At 34.7% G+C, this 18,598-nt stretch overlaps 4 protein-coding genes across 5 annotated transcripts; 3 read left to right on the top strand and 1 right to left on the bottom strand.

Moving 5' to 3' along the window:
- Positions 1 to 34: 34 nt before the first annotated feature.
- On the top strand, positions 35 to 810 carry LOC142976071 (HIG1 domain family member 2A, mitochondrial). The gene is made up of 2 exons (XM_076119282.1): positions 35 to 289; positions 549 to 810. Exons 1-2 carry the CDS (start codon positions 157 to 159, stop codon positions 713 to 715), a joined length of 300 nt encoding a protein of 99 aa, XP_075975397.1. The 5' UTR covers positions 35 to 156; the 3' UTR covers positions 716 to 810.
- Positions 811 to 901: 91 nt separating this feature from the next.
- On the top strand, positions 902 to 6,299 carry Tasp1 (Taspase 1). Of its 2 annotated transcripts, none has more exons than XM_076119278.1 (4): positions 902 to 1,046; positions 3,377 to 3,505; positions 3,658 to 4,472; positions 4,555 to 6,299. In XM_076119278.1, exons 1-4 carry the CDS (start codon positions 1,028 to 1,030, stop codon positions 4,696 to 4,698), a joined length of 1,107 nt encoding a protein of 368 aa, XP_075975393.1. In that variant the 5' UTR covers positions 902 to 1,027; the 3' UTR covers positions 4,699 to 6,299. The 2 variants fall into 2 exon arrangements, with proteins under 2 accessions (XP_075975393.1, XP_075975392.1); XM_076119277.1 differs by lacking the exon at positions 902 to 1,046 and adding an exon at positions 3,043 to 3,273 and having other exon boundaries at positions 4,555 to 4,793.
- On the bottom strand, positions 6,298 to 15,274 carry Girdin (protein girdin). Its single transcript, XM_076119275.1, has 8 exons — positions 15,255 to 15,274; positions 15,021 to 15,185; positions 13,689 to 14,105; positions 12,008 to 12,291; positions 11,750 to 11,920; positions 11,302 to 11,518; positions 8,310 to 10,923; positions 6,298 to 8,144 (listed from the first exon to the last, which is right to left on the bottom strand). The coding sequence occupies exons 2-8, from the start codon at positions 15,084 to 15,086 to the stop codon at positions 7,786 to 7,788; spliced, it is 4,128 nt and encodes a 1,375-aa protein (XP_075975390.1). The 5' UTR covers positions 15,087 to 15,185; positions 15,255 to 15,274; the 3' UTR covers positions 6,298 to 7,785.
- Positions 15,275 to 15,607: 333 nt separating this feature from the next.
- On the top strand, positions 15,608 to 18,353 carry LOC142975916 (coiled-coil domain-containing protein 149-like). The gene is made up of 7 exons (XM_076119062.1): positions 15,608 to 15,833; positions 16,023 to 16,277; positions 16,523 to 16,708; positions 16,893 to 17,171; positions 17,260 to 17,338; positions 17,418 to 17,559; positions 17,752 to 18,353. Exons 1-7 carry the CDS (start codon positions 15,765 to 15,767, stop codon positions 18,134 to 18,136), a joined length of 1,395 nt encoding a protein of 464 aa, XP_075975177.1. The 5' UTR covers positions 15,608 to 15,764; the 3' UTR covers positions 18,137 to 18,353.
- Positions 18,354 to 18,598: the final 245 nt, after the last annotated feature.

The raw sequence follows: 18,598 nt of genomic DNA, 5'->3' as shown, positions 1-18,598 counted from the left end.
TGACTGAAAAAAAAGAGAATTGTCACAGTTTGTCAAACTGCTGTCAATGTCAAATCAAAAGTTACTGTCAAGAAAGCCGTAATGTTTGTAGAAAAATAAAAAATATTCCATTTGCCTCACATAACCGATTTACCTCATTGATAAATTAATATTACCATGATGTCCAGTGACGAGCCAAATGATTTGGACTGGGTTCAGCTCCGAAAAGAAATGGGAACTCATCAACATGTTGAAACAACGCAAGAGAAATTTGTGAGAAAATTCTCTGATAATCCATTTGTCCCTATCGGTACGTGCATATTGTTTAACTACCTTACTATTTAATTACAAATTAATAGAAAGTATGTGTGTCGAGCTATTTATCTATGTTTACATACATTTCTATGTCTCCCTGCTATTGCTGTCGCAAGTACCTACTCATTGTGACGCAATTTTCGATTATTATGAAATATTTCTAAACGTTACCTATATTTCATCTGGTGTATAGATAAATCATTGACATTATTAAACATATTATAATAATCAACCATGAAATAAATTACTTTCAGGTTGCCTCGCTACAGTGGGAGCTTTGTCATACGGACTATGGACATTTCGAACTGGTCGTAAACGAATGTCTCAGCAAATGATGCGTCTAAGAATCGTGGCCCAAGGTTTTACCATTGCTGCACTTGTTGGAGGTGTCATGATGACAACGGGCAAAAGCCTCAAGTAGAATAACACAAATAAGATTTTGGCTTGATAACTAACTTTGAATAATGATAATATTTATGTAGATATTTTTAATAAATAGGTAAATCTCTATAACAATGATTTTCATTTGTCGATATTGCAACATAATAATAATATTATTATTGGTTTGTTAACATTTGTACTGTCTTTTGTTTTATTAGGAGGCTCTCTGTGGTTGGCACATAGTTTTATACAATTCCTGGATGAGATCGTCTGTGAGTCCTCTGTTTTATCATGCGTCTAGCATGTTTGGTCAGACCCACTCCCTGCTACGTAAACATACCTACCATGTTTTATGAAAACTCTAAACATAGGTAAGTTATAAAAAAATCGAATGAAAGCAAAAATGTTGGTAAGTGTTTAACATGAAGCAAACTAGACGGATGCTCGAACGTATAATTATTTTGTTAGTGAAGCATCCTGAATTAGGGAATCCAAGACATGGCGATATATCGATACATCGCTATTTAATATGAACCGATGTTAAGTTCGGTAAAATATACATAAAACAATAAAAGTATCGTGTGTATAAAATTATTATGTACTTTCATATGTATTGCATTATAGAATCGTAACCTTGTGAACGTCTGTTGGGTTTGGGTAGTAATGGTAATTGGTAGTATCCAAATTAAACCATGCTGTCATTTAAACACTGGGCCGCCCGCCGGTCAACAAATGGACATGAAAACCGCGCCCAAAATGATCACAGATAAACTGTTTTATTACGCTTAAAATATGGATATTATAGACCCTCTTAAATTACTTCTCTCTCATGATTATACTACATCAGTTTTCCGATCTGAAGATAAACCCACGTAATAACTTAGACTAGAGGAAGGGGTATGTCATACTATTTAAATGAAGATATATATATATATATATATATTTAATAACCCATTTCTGTCCCACTGCAGGGCAAGGGTCTCCTCCCAAACGAGGGGGAGACTTTGCATGCCCTCAATAAATGTATTAAACAAATTTTAGGCATGCAAGGTTTCCTCACGATGTTTTCCTTCACTGTTAGAGCAAGTGATAATTATTTCTAATACACACATAACTTCTAAAAGTCATTGGTGTGTTGCCTCGGATTCGAACCTGCGACCACTTGCGTGGGAGGTGCCAACTTAAACCACTCGGCTATCAATGAAGATATTACTTACTTACTTACTTACTTACTTACTTACTTACTTACTTACTCCGTTGGCTCAACGACTCAAAATGTGTCTTGGCCTCCGACACGAGAGAACGCCATTTTGCCCGATCTTTGGCCACTTCTTGCCAATCACCGGCTTGAAGCTCCCTCAGATCCGCCTCCACTACATCCTTCCAGCGGTATCTTGGGCGCCCGACAGGGCGTCGCCCTGTCGGTCGACCTAAGTACGCTCTCTTAACACTACGATCTTCTCGCATTCTCTCGACGTGGCCGAGCCAACGGAGTCTGTGAGCTTTTATTTCTCCTATGATGTTAGGATTGGCTACGAGTTCCTCGATTTCGGCATTTTTGCGAATCCGCCAGCTCCCGTCGGGTCTCTGCACGGGGCCCAAGATCTTTCGAAGGACCTTTCTTTCTGCGACCAAGAGCTTATTCTCTTCCTTTTGTGTCAGTGTCCAGGCTTCGCACCCATACATTAGAATAGGTCTTATTACGGTTTTATAAATTCGTATTTTAGTACTTCGGCTAAGAAGCCCGGACACTAACACTTTGTGCAGGGCCGCGCTACATCTTAATGTATTTTGGACGCGGATGTCGATCTCCTCCTCTCGAGTGTTCGTGTCCGTTATGGTGCAGCCCAAGTATTTGAATTTTGAAACGCCTTTGTAGGTGGTGTCTCCAACATATAGGTCATTTCTGGCGACGCGAGTATTTTTGTAACGCTTCATGTGGAGGTATTCCGTTTTCTCGTGGCTTATTCTTAGTCCCACTTTCAGAGCTTCCGTTTCCAGGACCTTTGCTGACTCCTGCACCTCACTACTGCTCTCTCCAAGAAGGGCCAGATCGTCGGCATACCCTATCACCGTATGCTTTCCATTCAGTTTTGCCCCTGCGTCTAGTGCAAGTACTTTTCTAAGGACATGCTCTAGAACTAAGTTGAAAAGCATAAGCGTTAGTGTAGGTATATTCAGGCTCATAAAATTGCATACTTATTCTGTCGATTTAAAAATTGAATATCGATGTGAGTTGTTTTTTCTATCGATTCATCGATTAAGCTTATATCGTAAATGTGTTCATCACTATTCACTCAAAGCCATTCTCTCTCCATTTGATATCATTCGATCTCGTAGTTTCATTCGTTCCGTAATCCGTCCCTCGTCAATCATTCACTCGTTCGTCGATATTGAATAGATTGGGATTGGGCAGCAGTTTGTATTTTGTAAATAACTTTCAGTTTTATTTGATTAAAATCGATAATATGAGTTTTCTCTTGTGAAAAGAAACAACCTGTAGAAGATTGAAGAAATGAGACTTATTACATTAGAGTGAATTGCTTTTTCAAACACTGAATACTTCGACGATGAACGGTTTTATAGCTGTTCACTGTGGTAAACAAAATATTTATTTTCTTATCGACTTTTATGTGCAAAAATTCATGAGACATACTTGGCTAAAAACTAACGAGTATAATTTAACAATAAAATGTTGTAGGAGCTGGCTATCACAGCGATTCTCTGAAGAAAGAGTACCAAAAGACATGCTATGCTGCTTGCAGAAAAGCTGCCGTAGCTCTTCAGCTTGGTGGCAATGCTGTAGATGCTGTCGAAAAAGCTATAATCGGTTTGTATATACTATTTAATGTACTTCAGCAAAAAAATCATTGAATAAAAAAATAATGTTACCTATACAAAATAATAATTTTAACGTTTTACTTTGATTCTTTTAAAATGTATGAAAATAAATATGAACCATGTAAAAATTTTAAATTGCAGAACTTGAGAATAGCCCTCTTACTAATGCTGGATATGGTTCAAACTTAAGTTGGAATGGATCTGTGGAATGTGATGCCTCCGTTATGAATGGTCAAACATTACATTTTGGAGCCTGCGGAGCTGTTTCTAATGTATGGAATCCTATTAGTCTAGCTAAACATCTATGTGTGAAACAATGTGATAATTTGTCACTGGGTAGGGTACCTCCATGTATACTTACAGGACATGGCGCAAAATCTTGGGCAGAAAGAATGGGCTTAGAAACAGTAGATGACCACAAAATGGTATCAGCCAGAGCCTTTAGAAACTTTAAGCATTGTAAAAGAAAGCTCAAAAGATATTCTATTCAAAATGATATCAAGTTCAGTCCATTGGACACAGTTGGGGCCATTTGTGTAGATTCTAATGGAATTGTTGCCTCTGGAGCAAGTTCTGGTGGTGTATCATTAAAGCATGAAGGAAGAGTTGGGCAAGCAGCTTCTTTTGGAAGTGGAGTGTGGGCAGTAATGAGCAGAGATGGCTTGAAGCCCTCCATAGCAGCTTGCACATCAGGCTGTGGAGAACATCTTATCAGAACCCAGCTGGCTAAAAATTCTGCTGAGAGCTTACTTGAGTCCTCCCCTATATTGGGTTTGGATAAATGTCTCAAAGACAATTTTCTAGAATCCCCATTCTTATGGGATGTTCCAGAGAGACTAGGTGGTACATTGGCACTGAGGTTTGATTCAATTAATGGGGAGGGAGAGTTACTTTGGGGACATACTACAAAAACAATGTGTATTGGCTACATGTCTACTGAAACTGAGAAACCCAAGGTAATTTTTTATAGTGCTAATATTGGTTTTCATTTTTATTCTCTCATTAAGATAAACTCATTTATTGTGGCATTTATTTCAGTGTATCATATCCTATTTACCGCCTAAGGTTGAGGCTGGGCGAAAGGCAGTAGTGTCTGGACAACCATTCAAAGTTTCTATGCAAACTTGCCCAGAGTTCAAGTGGGAAGTAACAACTTTACCAAGCAGTAATGGATCTCTTTAGATTTAATATGTGACACAATTAGTTATAAGCAATGATATATACTTGAAACAAATATAAACCTGATAGATAAAACTGTCTTTAGTTTCATTAAAATTCTGGAGATTAAGGAGAAATTTCATAAATAATACTCTGTGTAAAGTTTATTAAAGAACTGTATTCAGAAGTTATATGTGTGCTAAAATATAAATTCGGTGAGAGGCATTTATTAAGTACCTATATTAATGAATAATAATTATATTACTGTAATACTATTGCATTGTGGAAATAGAATGAGTCACACCAATGATTTTTGTTATGAGCATATTTAAAAACTAGGTACTTCAAGGACAAAAAATCTGTTTTTATTTTTTTCGTATCTTCAAAAATGACCGAGATATTAAACGTCAAAGTATGGCCTTCGCGCCAAACTCCGGCGAAGCGGCCGCACGGACGTGTGACGTCATCTCACGACACTGCTATTTCGTCAGTACTTGCCGATACCTACATAGGCTCGTTGCGCTCTCGCGGTTTCGCTTTAAATAATTTGTTTTGCTTATACTGGACAAACAAAATGGTTAGAAAATATTGTATTGTTCCTATGTGTACTAACTCCAGTGAAAAATCACCCCAAAAATTGTTTTTTTCTGTACCATGTAAACTGTTTTATATTTTTGCTAAAGACACCTAATCTAAAATTTAAAGCCCGGTTCAGATACTGTCAAACGCAAATGTTAAATAGAAGTTTATTGCCTTTTGAACACTTCCTCAAGATCAAGATGCCATATCATGTTCATACCTACCTAGCAATGAACTTCTACTAAACAGTTGATACTATTTAATGAGCAGTTCAATGACCTCACAGGTGGCGGCGAGCCGAGCGCGGCGGTTGAGTTGGCGTTGGTTTTTTGTTTTGAAAAAAGAACCCATGTTTAATTTATCTAATAATATCAAAATTAAAATGTTAGTTTAATTAAAAGTTCTCATTACACGCCCAATCATATAAGACTACCTACAGAGTAGATTCATGCGTTCATATGATAGCCATCAACTTGACTAAAGTCAGAGGCAGGGGTGACAATTTTTTTTTATAATTTTATTTTAAAACTATGTTTTCCAAATTTACACTTGGTAGGTACGTTACTCTCATTATTTGTAATGCCAGTTGTAACAAACTTTCAATTTTATTGTTAACTACACACAAAAATATTATTAGTAGTATACGAGTTCAACTTTCTTTACCTGGGTCTAGTTGATGATTATGTGCGTGGCGATCGAGATCGAGGATATCTTAGTAGAGGCTTATTTTACAAAAACACGATGATTAAATTTATAGCACATACACATACACAGACTCTTTAAATATTAATTGCAAATCACTTTTCAAATCAAAACTCCGCATCACACGCAGTCGAACAAGCGTGTCTGTAGCGTCGTGACGTCAGCGCATAGCGCGCGAAGCAACGCAAATTTAAAAAAGCAGTGAAACTTTATAACGCTGTAACTTCGGTAATTTTGACCCGATTTTGATAAAACAAAAACTCTTATTATCAGCATAAGTACACAAATTAAATGCAGTATGTTTAATAGTCATATTTTGATGTGCTGGTGTGACTCATTGTAACAAATTATTCATATTACATCAAAATTCTGTGATTCATTTCATTTTGCGACTGGATAAATCTGCTTATTGAATGTCAGTAAATTCATTAACATAACAAAATATCAAAGCACCATTTTGATAGAACCAATCAAGTGGAGTTTTTGTAACAGCAAACGTTTTTACAAATTAAAATTACAGGTAATAAAGGCACTATTTTATACAAGTTAGGTAATATCAAACTTATAGAAACTACAATACAGTATGTTTATATGACAAGATCCTTTGTGTATGTATTGCAAATAATACCCATATACAGTGAATCATCTATTTGAACAAAGAAGGTCAGAGGGCTCAAAAATAATCTTAATCTAGATAAGACAGTTGTTAGTAAGTTGAGTTATTGTGGTGATACTTTGTACTGAATCAAAATAACAAATGAAACTATAGAGAGGACTCCTATTGTTGTGTTCACTGTGGTACATAAAAACAAGTTAAAATACACAATATAATATTTTCTTAAAGTAAATTATTACAAAAAAATATTTGTACATAAATGTGCTGTGTATATTATGCTTACGGTTTTATTAGAATTACGAAGAAATAAATGAATTAATATCAGTATTCACAGTATCACTGGCAAGGAAACATTACCTACATATAAAGAAACATCACAAAGTACGCCGATCAAATACTAAAACTTATAATACTTACATTAAATATAATGTGTATAAATTGACATAATGCGTAGCCTCAAAACAACTCCGAGTATTAATCTCAAATTATATGGTAAATACAATTTACACAAGTCTTATACTAAAATAAACCGCTTGGTCCTGCAAAATTCCTGCAAACTTGTCATGATTGGTAGTTTTCTTTATTTCATTTCGTCCATAATAATTCATGTCTTTAGTAAAAAAATAATACCGGCATTATAGGTAAAAAATCAAAATCCTTCATTCCATTTGCTGCCAATAATTGCAAAGCTGCCATTTTCACATATTTTGTACTTTATATAAAAGAACTAGAAACTTTAAGAAGTATATAAGAAACTTAATATAACACAAACAAAGTTAATAGTACCTATGTCATGAAATTAGTGAATTATTAATTAAATCTATTTTCCTATTGCTAAATACTATAATTGATATTCATTGCATAATATGACAATATCTTACAAGTTTATTTACGTTCCATGTCGTACAATATCCACTGGTATTACGTAACATACGTTTACGTTATGGGTGATTTAAAGCTTAAAAGGAAATTTATTGTCGTCCATATCAACAAATTAAATGCCAACTAATACTGCTTTTACAATAAAATAAAAAACTTTATCACAACATCACCAAACTGTAGCCAATCTCGATACTAGCAATATATAAACGATTGAATAATTCAATCACGCAAATATTGAACTTCCTTAATTCCGAAATACAAGGCATCTTTTCAGTCTGTGATACAATCCGCATTCATCGCAATATATAATAATAAAATATTCGAAAAATATTTCACACGCATCCATACTCATACCAGATAGCTGATTCTTTCGAGTTGTCTGTCTTTTCGTTTCTACTAAGATTTCTTCTATCGTTCCTAAGATCATCTCTCTCTTGTATAGGTTCATCTGCCGCGGAACGTGAATGTTCTGACATCGATCTATGATGCTCTACGTTAGGCCTGTCGTTCATACTTTGACACGCACCATCGCCGATGACAGTGGAAATTCTATTATATACCAAATAAGTTGGGTTTTCTTTCACGGGAGTGCTTTGGGGTTTCGAGTTTAGATTGGCACTGGGATCGTCGTCTGCGACATACACGGTGCGACGAGTACCCGCTGTACCAAAAACAGGTGTGGGTGTCGATGCTGTGAAAGTTTAAAACACTGTTAGTATTTTTTTATTTTACACGGATAATTTAGAGCAAGGCAGTTTATATGTAATTCAAGTAAAAATATACGAATTCTATCTTTAAATTTAAAAGTCTTTAAATTTTAGTCCTCGTATAGTAGAAAGATCATTTGAAAACATACCTGTTGGTAATCCTGTTTCTCCTTCAATCCCTTGGAAACTATTTCTATGTGTTGGAGGCACAGCTTTGTGTGGACGTCTCCTCAACGAAGCTCTAATAAGAGCGTCGTCGCCTCCGCCACTGTGTATCGATGTACCAGACAGTCTTCTAACAAAATTCGATTCACTGGTCAATCTACTTGAATCAAGGCTTGGTATTGATCCACTCACATCAATATTATCAGATTTTTTGAGCAATTTATCGTCAAATCGTCTCGTGAAACTTGAATCAGAACTATGTCTAGGTGATTCGGCGCTCGGGTTTGATGAACCCTGATCTTGATCAGAATTTTTTGATATTTTCTCCAATTCTTGACTACCAGGATCAGACTCTCCCGATTCAGAACCAGCTAGAGTTAATTGAGATTTAGAACGACTCGCATCTTCTATTCGTTTATTGTTTCTTGTTGGTACTTTGTTAATTAAATCTGTGCCAGCTTTTCGAACTCTTTTAACAAACGATGCCCCAAAACCGCGCCGTTTAGTAGTACAGTTATCTAACTTTTTGTAATGCTCCATAATTTTTTCTTCCAATTTTTCTTTCTGACGACATAGAGCATTGACTTTATCAGCAAACATTTTCTCCTCTTCGTGATAATGTTGCTTATCTTTCAATGAATGTGCAAGTAGTTCATGATACTGGGTCAACAGCTGTGAGACATGATCCATTAACGATCGCCTATCTGCATCCAAACTTTTATTCATTTGTATCAACATTTCACAATGTTGATTAGTCTTATTTATTTCTAGCTCCATGCTAGTAATTACCTCAACTTTTGTGTTGATCTCACCTGAAATCTCAGTATTACGTAATTTCAGTTGAGTTACCTCACTTCTCAGATTTCTGTATTCTTCTTGCATGTTACGATATTCATTCTTTAACCTGTCACTGGCTGTAAATAGATTTCTAAAATCATCTTTAAGTTTGGAATGTTCTGCTCTAAGATTTGTTAAATTACGAGACTCGATTTTCAAGTTCTCTCTTTCCATTTCGAAATCTGTTACTTTTTTCTCACAATGAGACAACTTTTCTTTCAATTCTCTGTTCTCAAGTTTAAGATCCCTCACAGTCACTTTAATAGGTTCTCGTTCACTGAGTAATGTTTCGTATTCAGTGTTCAATTGTTCATGGAGTGTTTGTAATGCAACTTGATCCCTTAGAAGATTATCTTGTTTATCTTTCAAAACTTCTAACTGTTTGACAATTTCCTCTTTTTCGGCAGCAAGTTGGCTGTTTGCAAGTTGCAAAGTCATTTGTTGAGAGATTAACGAGCCATTCTGTGAATTTAACGTAGCAATGTTAACTTGCAACTTAGCATTCTCTGCTTGGCAGTTGTCTAGAGAAGTCTGTAATGTTGCTATATCTGAAGTGAGCTGTTCTATTTGTGGATTAACTAAACTGTCATCATTATCTGTATTCTCATTGTCATGATTGCAATCACATGGTACAAGCTTCATTAAGTTAGCTTTAGCAGCTATCTCAGATATCAATGCTTCATGGTCAATGTTGGTTATTATTTTTTCCAACAAATCTTCAATACTAACATCTCTACTTATTATTTCGGAAGCATTAATGCCAACTTTTTCCATACAATTCCTTAATTTATCAAAATTAACTTTCTCTGTAATTAAATCTTTCTGTAGTGTTTGAATAGTTTCTGAATCAACTTTCTTTTGTGATTTAAGTTCTTGTGTTTTTTGTTCTAAATCTTGGAATCTGCTGGTTAAGTTATGGCTTATTTCTAATTCTCGCGATAATCTTTCGAGTTCTTTCTTTTTGAGCTCTATTTCAGTGGTTAATTTATCAAGTAACACATCTTTTTCTTCAACAGCCTCTCGTAATTTGTTAACCTCTCTTTGTAAATTGTGCGATTCTCTTTCACTGTACGTTAATTTGGTTTTCAATTCTTCCGTGAGTATAATTAGACCAGTCACTTTATCAGCTTCAGGTTTAACAATGTTAAGTTCTTTAGTTCTTGCATCTAATGACTTCTCCAAATCATCAGCTCTTCTCTGTATAGAATCGCATAACATTTGAATTCTCTGTTTGTCTTTGGTTAATGATTCTAAATGTTTTTCAAAGTCCTGCAATTTATTTTTCTCTGAATCTCTATCTATGGATTGGCGATCAATAAAAGCTTTCTGGCTGTCTAAAGAATCTTGGAGCTTCCTGTTCTCTTCTAACGCATTTCTGAAAACTTCTTCAAGTTCAGAATTTTGTTGTGTAACTCTGTTACAGTTTTCTTGCAATTGTTCACATTTCAAAGTCAATCGTTTCTTTTCCTTTTCTAGTTCAAGAACTTTGTCACTGCTCTCCAATAATGTCTGTTCTCTTAAACTATCAATTGTCGACAGCAGTCTTTTATTTTCTAATTCAAGTTTTAAAGCTCTTGCTTGAGCATTGCTAGTCAATTGTTCCGACAAACTATTTTCGCCAGATTCCAAAGTACTCTCGCCTTCGTTATCTGTATCTAAATTACTATTATTACTTTCGCTTAAAACAGACTTTGTGATATACTGCAAATGATTGTTTTCTTCTATAAGTTCTTGAATCTTTTGCTGGTCAGCATCTCTTTCCTAGAAACAAAATACACACAATATTTAACAAATGTACATTTTCATATATTTATTATACTAGCTGACCCGCGCAACTTCGTTTGCGTCACATAAGAGAATCATAATTTTCCCCGTTTTTGTAACATTTTTCACTGGTACTCTGCGCCTATGGGTTGTAGCGTAATGATATGTAGCCTATAGCCTTCCTCGATAAATGGGCTATCTAACACTGAAAGAATTTTTCAAATCGGACCAGTAGTTTCCGAGATTAGCGCGTTCAAACAAACAAACAAACAAACAATCAAACAAACAAACTCTTCAGCTTTATAATATTAGTAAGTATAGATAAAGGATGAACTGGTTATAACTAACTACTACTAACACTTGGTGTTAACTCACCAATGCAATATCATTAGCTTCCCGTTTCAATTTAATCATGGCCGCTTCTAAAGTAAGACATTGTTCCGCGCGCTTTCTCGCCCTTTGTAGCTGTTCTTCTAGAGCATCCCTAGTTTCCATTAAAGCTTTGTTATCTTCGCGCAACTCTGCCACTCGGGTCTTATAATATTCAGCGTCGGCAAGTCGATCACGATAGCGCTGAATTTCTTGTTCCAATCTGAAATAAGTAAATTATAACAATATACTATAGTCAGGCCGTTACAAACGTGCGAACTACGTCATAATCAAAAGAATGAAATTAATGTGACAATGTGTAAGTGCGAGCGAGAGATTCCGATAAAATGACATGACTTAGTTCGCACGTTTAAATTGGGCTGAGAATAGGTAATTTGCATGCTAATGTTCTACTAGTCAATCGAAAAAATAATAGAGGTCTATAATAACTTACCTATCGCATCGATCAGCCTTTTCTCTAAGCGCGTCAACTTCGTCCCTGTAGCCTGCAGATTTTCGTGCTTCATTAAACCATTCTTGACTGTCGGAACGTAACTTGGCTAGCACTAGTTTCGTATGTTCCAACTCTTCTCGACATTCGGACAACTGCTCTGATTTTTCTTCTCTAAAAGACAAATGTTTGATATATTACGAAATGTTAAGTTCTTCAACCAAAAGTCAATGTAAATTTCTGATCTTATAGAACACTTACAATTCTTGTCGTTGCTTTCGTAGTCGTGCTTTCCAATCTGCTAATTCTACAGCAAGATGTTGACTATCTCCATTGTTCTGATTGACATTTTGTGTGGATCTGTTCTTACCGTTCTTGTTATCATTCTCATTTTCACATAAGCCTTCATGTAGAACTAAGGAAGCCCAGTTTTGTAGATAATGGTCGCGCTCTTTAGCCAGTCGTCGCATGTGATTGAACATTGTCGGTGATTGGAAGAGATCTATGGCATCCGGCGTTAGTACCACGGTTTGCATGTCGGTTACCTTGAAATTTAAGTAACATTACTGGTTGGTCTGCTTGGTGTAATTACTTTCATTACTGGGCGACAGATTATCCATAAAATTGTTTCGTAAACTCGGTCGTGATGTGACAAGTTTCTGGCTTTAAAAGAGATGGAACTAAGAGTTTAATTTAAACCTCTAATCTCGTCATAACATATCAGAACTAACAAATAATAAACAAAAATAAATATGAACCACTCATATTATCAAAGAATCATGGTGTTGCAACATTTGTCAACCTGATTATAGAGTCAAGAGTTCATCAAGGACATTTTGCTTCACAAGTTTGTTGTGCCATCAACTCACAAACATGGAGACATGCTAATGTAAACAGTATACATAGATTGCACAACAGTTCAATGGCACAAATATTTCATCACATAAATATCCCACCATTGATTAAATAATCGTAAATATTAGGTCAGGGAAAAAGTCTTTTCCCATTATAGTATGTATGAACTTGTAATAATATCTTTTCTCTACACAAAAAAGCTCGATATTTCGGTACCTCACAAGCTCACTGAAAGAAACCTAATGAACCATGTACTTATTTGTGATTTTTAAAGATTTTATTACAAGTTCATACATACTATAATGTGAAAAGACTTTTTCCCCAACCTAATATATAACACTAGCTGACCCGCGCAACTTCGCTTGCGTCACATAAGAGAATCATAATTTTCCCCGTTTTTGTAACATTTTTCACTGGTACTCTGCCCCTATTAGTCGTAGCGTGATGATATATAGCCTATAGCCGTCCTCGATAAATGGGCTATCTAACACTGAAATAATTTTTCAAATCGGACCAGTAGTTTCCGAGATTAGCGCGTTCAAACAAACAAACAAACTCTTCAGCTTTATAATATTAGTATAGATGTATCTAATCCAAAAATTTAAGATGAGAAACAACAAGTAGGTAATATGCAAATTTTTGTTTTTAAAAGTGCTTGTTATTGTTCCTTTGTCAAGTCACACTTGACTGGTTCAAAATTTATCAATTGTTATGCATGCATGCCTGTTTAAGTGTGTAGTTCCTTGTTTATATATGGATGAGTAATTCTATTATCTATGAAGATGTCTTTATATGGTACCTCAATAGAACCTTTTAAGTTATGCCCTTGAGAACCAACCAATTCTGAAGTTACTATAATAAACTTAAGCAACTTGTAGTTATGTTATTTTATATTTCTCGTTCACATTATTTTATAGAATGAAACAAAATGTTTAAAGATTAGTTAAATTTAGGGCATGCAAAGCCTCCAACCTGCACTTGGCCAGCATGGTGGACTCAAGGCCTAACCACTCCCCCTTGTTTGGGAGGTGACCCTTGCCCTGCACTGGAACAGTAATGGGATAAAATATAAATAAACAAAACATACCTGTTTGATGCATTCTACAATGTTATGCTGGAGGTCCACATGTAGCTCCTTTATCCTGGTTATAAACAACTCCTTATTGGGACACTGTACAGCTGCACCAAGTAACAAGAGTATTAACAACTTCATGTTTTCTAGACCTTCTCTGGACTCTGGTGATTTCCCTAAGCATATACATTCCGGTACCACTAAAAGGGTCATGCCCAGTTCCTCTTCGTACAAGCCCTTCACATTTTTGATGATTGCATCAAAGTTCTTCACTCTACCTAATATGAGGGCTTGATCCTCCAGCCCAGCAAGTTTTGTGGTATGACATGAGGGCTCTGGATCTATCTGGAGGTACACTTGATGAAGGATGTCTCCATTGAACAGAGAGGCATAGTCTGCTACTACATCTGGATTTGGTAGACATGATTTTAACTGCAATTAAAAAAAATGTTGTTGTGACATACATCACCTAAGTCTACTAACTTAAATTTTGTTATGAGTATGTTGCTCTTAATTATGCCTATTTTCTCTTACACATAGTAAACAAATGTCTAAGAATTTTCTCTGTGAAATTTATATGTGAGTAAGTACTCTCCACTCAATTGTAACACACACCAACAATGGATCAATGAACATGCCTGGGAACTACTCAGATATGGTATGTAGTACAGATTAATTGGAGATAGTAATGTTTCTCAATGTGTATTGAATCAAGTGTTAAAAATAATTAGAAAAAAAAAATGTTATTCATTTATTATCATATATATTTTTTTTAAATATGAGAAAAAAGCCTGTTTTTTTTAACAAAGTTCCCTTTTATTTTTAGATGTGTGATGAGAACAGATTCACACAAAATAAAAAAAAAAAATTGCACTTTATCAAACAAAAAATTTTTAATCAATAATAGAAAGTAAATAAGTTTTAATGAATGCTTAATTTCAAACTGGCATAGTAATCAAAATAAATTATGAAATAGATTTCTATATTCATGTATAAAAACAACTTTCTACTGAGTGACAATCACCTAATCTAACAGATGGAAGGATGAAATTATAGAAATAACATAAAATTATTTTGTTCTATATTAAAATATATACACTTTATGTACTTGATTTAACAATCAACCATTACAAAACATCTTGATCACTCGAGTATGACAAGAGAGAAATGCTACAGTAATAATTCTCTCACCCTTAGTCTGAAACCTATAAATAAATATTGTTTTCCATACTGTAAAACGACCAAATATCACATTCATTCGCACGGAACGGCTTGGTAAATTCATCTCACGCTTCATTTTTACGCGCACTGTAATAAAAACATAGGCACGAATCGTTGTGCACTCACCCACGAAACTAGAGGCCCGTTCAAGAAGTCGTCGATTTCGGTACCAGACGCGGCCATCCTTGCCATGCGTTAGGATGAACGGAACCTACTCCTCTGGGATTGTCCGGCACGCATTGCATTGAAGCAGTGCTCAGTTTCAGTAAAGGCAGCAATTTCACTTAACATCTGCAGCAAATGTGAAAGAAATCCGTACTACTTTGTACCACAATGTTCTAAAAACAAATTGACATTTACCATTAGAGTGACATCCGCTGGTCGAAGTTGACAGATAATGAATAATTATTAATAATTCTTAGTCGAATAATTTAAGTAAGTAGTTTAATAAGTTATAATTTAGCTAATTGGTGAGCGTGAGTAAGTATATGTTTTTGGATTAGATAAGCATCAAGTTGATTTCAAGTATTGTTAACTTATGTACAAGATTTTTACAATATCTACAGTTACAAAGTTTTTTTAATATTTGGATTTAGCCATTTTTCCTCTTATATAGTTTTATCGAATAAGTTTTAGTCAGCTCAGTAGTTCCATCATTCATTCAGTTGACTGTTTGTCAAACTGAGTCAAACACAAGGCGACACTGACACAAACTGTCAAAATTGACAATGATAGATATACCGATTGCAGGCAAAGTCAATACTTAATCAGTCCTTTGAATAATAGAAAATAATGTACTATATTAATAATGCAGCTAGAAAGCGCTAAAAAAGATCGTTTCATATAAGAAAATCCCTAGCCTTTATCAACATGTTTAACAAAACATCATTTAACAGAGTGAAATTCCAAGATCAACAACTTGATGACTATGTTCTCGAGGTAAAACCAAAACACTCTCATAAAAATCATAACATCCATATTAATTATATGATAGTTTACCATTCTATTCTCCATAATCTGCACTTTTCACGCACATACAACACATATAACCACCTTGAATCACTCATCCTCAGTGATGATCATATTCTATATTTATTCAATAAATATTTGATGTTGCATCTCTTTCAGAATTCTGTATTAAAGAGTAAATTACAAAGTAAGATAGATGCTCTATCTATTATGAGCAGAGAGTTGGACAAGAGTAGCATGGAGAGAGACAGGTATAAAGTGCTGGTTGAACAGTTGATGTGTAAGAAAACTGTTCCTCTGAGGTCTAGTTCGGAATCTAGCAACACAGTGTATAGGCTGACTCCTACTAACACTATCAGCGGTGGTGAGATGCTTGCTAAGACACAAGATCATAATAATATGTTGAAGTTAGAGGTAACTATATTATTTACTTAAGTATCATTCTATTTACTTTTCTTTTTGTATTAATAAGGCTTAAAGATTTTGTTATAAAATTTAAATTAGAGATTTTTCATCTCTGCATACTCCTGTTTAAAAAAGGCATGCTTTAATGCATAGTATGTATGTACTAAATTTAAGATCAAAATATTTGATTTATTGTCATTATCGGTGTGTGTGTTTGTGTGTAAGTAAATGTGCAATACTTTTGTTTTATTCAGGTGGAAACTCTAAAGAGTAAATTGGAAGAAGCCACAGGTGACATAATTGCTCTGAGGAAGCAGTTACAGAAGAGAGAATCTGTAAATGATCTAACCAATGGAAATAAGAAGCTTTCCACTATATTCAGTTATTCTAATAATGATTATGAGCAGCTTGTTAATGAACTGGAAAAGATTCAGAAAAAGGTGAGCTACTACTAAATTTAAAAAAGTCAATGTTATTTTTTTTTTAATATTGCCTATTTAAGTTTTTTTTTTAAACTGGAGGTTGCTCCAATATTCATAAAATGAATGAGTATTTCTTAAAAAAGTTGAGGTATTTTTTATCTGTCTTCAAATTTGTTCTCAATCTATATTTTAAATATTTCAGTATCAGCAAATCCAGTTAGATTACAGAGCAACATTGGATGAGAAAGAAGAACTAGTGTCTGACAGAGATTATTACAAGAACAAAGTGCAGAGACTCAATCACCAGATCAGTTACATTTTAACTAACAGATCCAAGGTTCAAGACAGTAATGAGATTGATCCACCAAAGCCCATTGTAGACATTGATGCTCTAGTCACTGAAAACAAGTACCTCCACGAAAGAATAACACAACTACAAGTAGAAAAAGAAATTGTAAAAAGAACACTAACTAAATACAAGGTGAACTGTTTGACACCCATTTGTATGCTTATCACGTATATACAGGATGTAACATTAGATAAATATGCTAATTCTGTCTTTTTTGCAGACACTACTCGACAATAGGAACAAAAATTACTCTTTGCACATCAAAAAAGGTTTTGCTGATGTTATGACTCAGAAACAAGGTATTTTGTGGACCTTATAATAGTTATATTTTGTTGTAAAATATAATTATTAGCTAAATATTTTGTAATTGTATTGCAGTTCGAGAATTTTTGGATAACATCAATTCTAAGACTGGTATGAAGCAAAACTCTGCAGCTGAATTGAAGTCCCTATGTCTTGGATTATTTGAAGCATTGAATGATAAATCTGTGGCATTGCAACATCAGAGGAAGACCAATCAGTGTGTATACTTTTTTTACATATTTGTTAAAACAACTATAATTTAGGTTTTGAACTGTGTATGTATTTATAATCTCGTATCCGACTTACTGAGCGGCGAAAATATCCGTTTCATGGAGATAAGCAATGTTATTATCCACCATTATGTACAGCAATACTGTAGTAAAATATAAAATTATATTTCGTTTTACAGAATTCTTGCAAACAGAATAACTGAACTTGAAAAGACATTAGAAAGCTGGTGTAATGGTCAGAAGTATATCCCAATATTCCCATCACAAATGTTAATGGATGAATTCTTGACTGATTCTGAAAGATCTGTGAAAACAAATTACTCTAAGGACAAAGAGAAGTCCCATGAGAATGGAGAAAACAATATGAACAAGTATTCGGACAGTGATGATGACATGAATAAAGATAATAGTGACGGATCTTCTGCTGACTTGAGAAAGAATTACGATGATTACGATGACTGTCAACAAAACGGCGAGAACCGCTGCATATCTAAGACAGTACTGCCTCAAGAACTAGAAGAACTGGTTAAAGAAGCTCTCGCCGAGTTAAAACCCTCAAACTAAATTTAAGTTTATCATTCCAATGGCTGTTTAAGAGTACAATCTGAGAAATGTTATTTAGTTAATACTATATTTTAATTTGTGATAAGCACACCAAAGACATTCCAAAGCATTCTAGTCTATTTGAATCAATTATCTAGTCTATATTATTATTGTTGTATGTCTAATTATTATTGTTATAGCAATTTTATGTCGTATAATATACATTATTCTGAAGCAATTTTTTTTTTTATTTAAGGAAAAGTAAACCTCATTGGAGCAGTGATAGGTTTTACTTGATTACTAATGACGTTCCGCAGAATTAGAAATATTTATCAGTTACTTTAACGGTGAATACATTTCTTAAGCGTATGCGAAGTCCCCAACCCGCACTTGGCCATAATGGTGGACTCAAAGCCTAACTCCCTTGTTCGGGACTCCTCCCGAACAAGGGTCTCCACCCTTGGCCAGTATTGGGGCGGTAAT

Source organism: Anticarsia gemmatalis, chromosome 10 (assembly GCF_050436995.1).
Source record: "Anticarsia gemmatalis isolate Benzon Research Colony breed Stoneville strain chromosome 10, ilAntGemm2 primary, whole genome shotgun sequence".
Classification (NCBI taxonomy): domain Eukaryota; kingdom Metazoa; phylum Arthropoda; class Insecta; order Lepidoptera; family Erebidae; genus Anticarsia; species Anticarsia gemmatalis.
This window is presented reverse-complemented; position numbering and strand designations above follow the sequence as displayed.

Coding starts and splice junctions, on each gene's coding strand:
- LOC142976071 (XM_076119282.1), top strand. CDS start 157: ATGATGTCCAGTGACGAGCCAAATGATTTGGACTGGGTTCAGCTCCGA. Junction 290..548: donor TAATCCATTTGTCCCTATCG/GTACGTGCATAT, acceptor AATTACTTTCAG/GTTGCCTCGCTACAGTGGGA.
- Tasp1 (XM_076119277.1), top strand. CDS start 3,246: ATGAACGGTTTTATAGCTGTTCACTGTG. Junction 3,506..3,657: donor TGTCGAAAAAGCTATAATCG/GTTTGTATATAC, acceptor TTTAAATTGCAG/AACTTGAGAATAGCCCTCTT. Junction 4,473..4,554: donor CTGAAACTGAGAAACCCAAG/GTAATTTTTTAT, acceptor CATTTATTTCAG/TGTATCATATCCTATTTACC.
- Girdin (XM_076119275.1), bottom strand. CDS start 15,086: ATGGCAAGGATGGCCGCGTCTGGTACCGAAATCGACGACTTCTTGAAC. Junction 14,106..15,020: donor ACGGGCCTCTAGTTTCGTGG/GTGAGTGCACAA, acceptor TTTTAATTGCAG/TTAAAATCATGTCTACCAAA. Junction 8,145..8,309: donor AGAAACAGGATTACCAACAG/GTATGTTTTCAA, acceptor AAACTTTCACAG/CATCGACACCCACACCTGTT.
- LOC142975916 (XM_076119062.1), top strand. CDS start 15,765: ATGTTTAACAAAACATCATTTAACAGAGTGAAATTCCAAGATCAACAA. Junction 15,834..16,022: donor TTGATGACTATGTTCTCGAG/GTAAAACCAAAA, acceptor CATCTCTTTCAG/AATTCTGTATTAAAGAGTAA. Junction 16,709..16,892: donor TGGAAAAGATTCAGAAAAAG/GTGAGCTACTAC, acceptor TAAATATTTCAG/TATCAGCAAATCCAGTTAGA.